The sequence below is a fragment of the Octopus bimaculoides genome, unplaced genomic scaffold (genome assembly GCF_001194135.2).
Source record: "Octopus bimaculoides isolate UCB-OBI-ISO-001 unplaced genomic scaffold, ASM119413v2 Scaffold_144794, whole genome shotgun sequence".
Taxonomy (NCBI): domain Eukaryota; kingdom Metazoa; phylum Mollusca; class Cephalopoda; order Octopoda; family Octopodidae; genus Octopus; species Octopus bimaculoides.
In genome coordinates, this window is record NW_026332964.1 from 1,824 (window position 1) to 4,721 (window position 2,898).

General features: G+C 37.8%; 1 protein-coding gene across 1 annotated transcript in view; it reads right to left on the bottom strand.

Annotated features, from left to right (window-relative positions):
• LOC106881038 (uncharacterized) overlaps positions 1–2,295 on the bottom strand; it is a 4,067-nt gene extending 1,772 nt beyond the window's left edge. Inside the window, exons 1-2 of the mRNA XM_014931239.2 lie at positions 2,139–2,295; positions 651–811 (exon numbers count right to left, since the gene is read on the bottom strand). Of these exons, the coding sequence (XP_014786725.1) occupies positions 651–811; positions 2,139–2,257 (280 nt within the window). The 5' untranslated portion in view covers positions 2,258–2,295. The remainder of the gene's footprint in view (positions 1–650; positions 812–2,138) is intronic.
• Positions 2,296–2,898: the final 603 nt, after the last annotated feature.

Genomic DNA, 2,898 nt, shown 5'->3' on the forward strand with positions numbered 1-2,898 from the left:
TGTGTGTGTGTGTGTGTGTGTGTGTGTGTTTGTTTGTTTGTGCCTGCCCCCCCTCCCCACACCGCTTGACAACCAGTGCTGGTGTGTTTGCTCCCATTAACTTAGTGATACCCCAGCATGGCCGCAGTCAAATGGCTGAAATAAATAAAAGATAAGAGATATCTACACTGACTTTCGATCAGACTCCTTCTCTGTTCATCTGTTGTCTTATTTATTATAAACGTTTTTCCTTTTCTCTTCCCATATACGCGTTGAAAATCTCCTGGCGTTGGGCAGAAGGAAAAATAGGAGGATCCCTTAATTATGATTGTATTCTCGACTCAGGTTTACACTGTTATTGCAGGGGTCCTGTAAAAGGATTCGGAAGTTTGAGCCTCCAACCAGACCTTTTGCGATACCCTTAAAGCCAAGAACTTTTCAGTACCCACTCGTGATAAATTCTCCAGACGTATGGATGTGTGATATTGTATCAAAGGATGATGCTCTTTATTAAGTACTGTGGGACCTATGCTTTACTGAGAAGGTATAATAACACCGAAATATGTCCTGAGTTGTTTCCCATGTTTGCCATGCGATCATAATTAGGCTTTTAGTACATACTGCGTTAACCCGACCTCGAGACAAGTTAAAACTTATGACTAAATACACACCGTTATTCCAAATGATTTTCGATTCTTCACCTGAGTAGACTATTGCAGGCAAATGAGGAAGCTTCTCCCATTGACATTGACTCATTTGAACAACAACGAACCAACCAGCGTCTCGATGACAACCACCTTCGTTAGATGACACATAGAAACGACGTCGCGATCTGTAAAAGGGAGAAAAAGAAGAAGGTACTGTTGTAGCTTTCGGTTTGCTATTATTGTATTTATCAGGTGTTGTAATTTAAAAGTTTTCCTGGCAACAACGTAATTGCGAGGTTTCCAATTTCGAACCGACACTGCTCGATGGCACGTTGGATAAATACTATCTTCTACTTTACAGTAAACGAAATCTTTGTAAGTGAAAGTTTCGTAGAAGCCACCTGTGTGTAGGGCAATATTAAGAAGGAAGCTCCCTATACATATGTAGTAGATTTTATTTGTTAGCCAGTTTAGCACTTCAGCCTCACCCTTCGGTGGCGGGACTTAAATCGATACAAATCTGAAGCAAATATTTAGGACAGGTTTTTTGCCTCACAATAATTTATCCCTTCCTCTTACCCAGTCTTCGCAAAGGGCAAGAACAAAATCCAGTGTTTTGTCCTTACTCTTACAGCTAAGGAATATTTTAAATATGTTATTCCTAGTCGAGAATGATCAAATGGTCAAATGTATTCCAATCATTGCTGTCCCCTCTTTGGATTACATTTCCAAGCAATATTTAGTGCCTGTTCTTATTAGAGGATGAAGCTAGTATATAGACAAAGTTTCCTAACCGCTTTTATAATTCCAGATCCACAAAGGATTACCCCAAATATCCCTATGCACTAATCAGGTGTCTGTCAAATTAATCATCGTCGTTAACTCATTTCTTGTAATTACGGTACAGGTAAGCAGAAACAGAAGAGGAAAGAGAATCATACAAATTTTGTCATATATGTATGTTCATAAGTAAATGGATCTCGGTCTCTTTCGAAGATGATCCTGAATATTCATTTGTTTGATGAAGTGAAATTCCTGCTCAACGAATTAGTAGCGTGCAATTGAAACCACAAACTTATAATCACAAACTGGACGTCCTGACCACTAACCAAGTGCCTCCATTGTTAGACTCATGTATGTATACATTTATATGCATGCGGGTGCGCACGTGTGTGTGTGTGTGTGTGTGATTTTGTGTGTGTGTGTGTGTGCTTTGTTGTTGGTAGTTTATTCTCAAACGAAATTTGATGCATTCGATGACATACTATAATATAATGCAACGAAGTTAATACTCAGTCTTTGCATTTAATTTCGCGATTAAATTGGTAATATTTATTGCAATGATAGAAATATAGGGGAAATGTATATAATTGATTATATAGACACTGTACTTCATTGGTACTTTTTTTATAGTCACCAGTAGGATAGAAGAGAATGTTAATCACAAAAGGTTTTGAACACAGAATGTAATTACAAGCAACTAATAAATATAGAATGATAAAAATTACTTACCCCAATCCAATTGTGAAATAATTCACAGGGCTTTGAGGTAAGTCGGACCAAGGAGAACTTTTCAACTTTCCAAGAGAGAACCAGCTTTCAAGGGTTGTATTTCGTCCATCGAACACCATATTAACCACGGCTGTTTGGTTTTTATAAGCAACTAGTTTCACCTAAAAACAAAAAAAAGATTGTGGGTTACTATTGAGAGAGCAGTGCATGCAACCATGTATCCAGAGGTGAATTATTCCAACCCCAAAGAATTCCTCTCAACAAATGGTTATTATGATGGCCCCACCCACCATCACCACTTCTGCTCGTGATGAGAGACGTACATATCACCAGCGATTAAGGGATATGCTCAACTGGACAAGGTTAAACAAATGACAAGCAAATCTCTGGTATTGAGCTGAATATTTGCTGTAGACCATCTTTTATACCGGGAGAAAACATATACATGATAACACTTCCAATCAGTTAAGACCAAAAGTCATGAGACTCACTAGCTGGTATTACATCAGGGCATTGATACTGATTCAGGGAATCATTATTATTATTATTACTATCATCATCATCATCATCATCATCATCATCATCATCATCATCATCATCATCATCATCATATTTTTGGTTTTTGCTTTGTATTTGTACAAGTTGACTCCAAATCTCACTGAGAGATATGACTAGGGTGACACATCTTTGGTTTTGCACTGAGTATTATTCTAGAGAATGTCTGGCGAAACATAAGAAAACTAAAGTTTGCTTTAAAAAT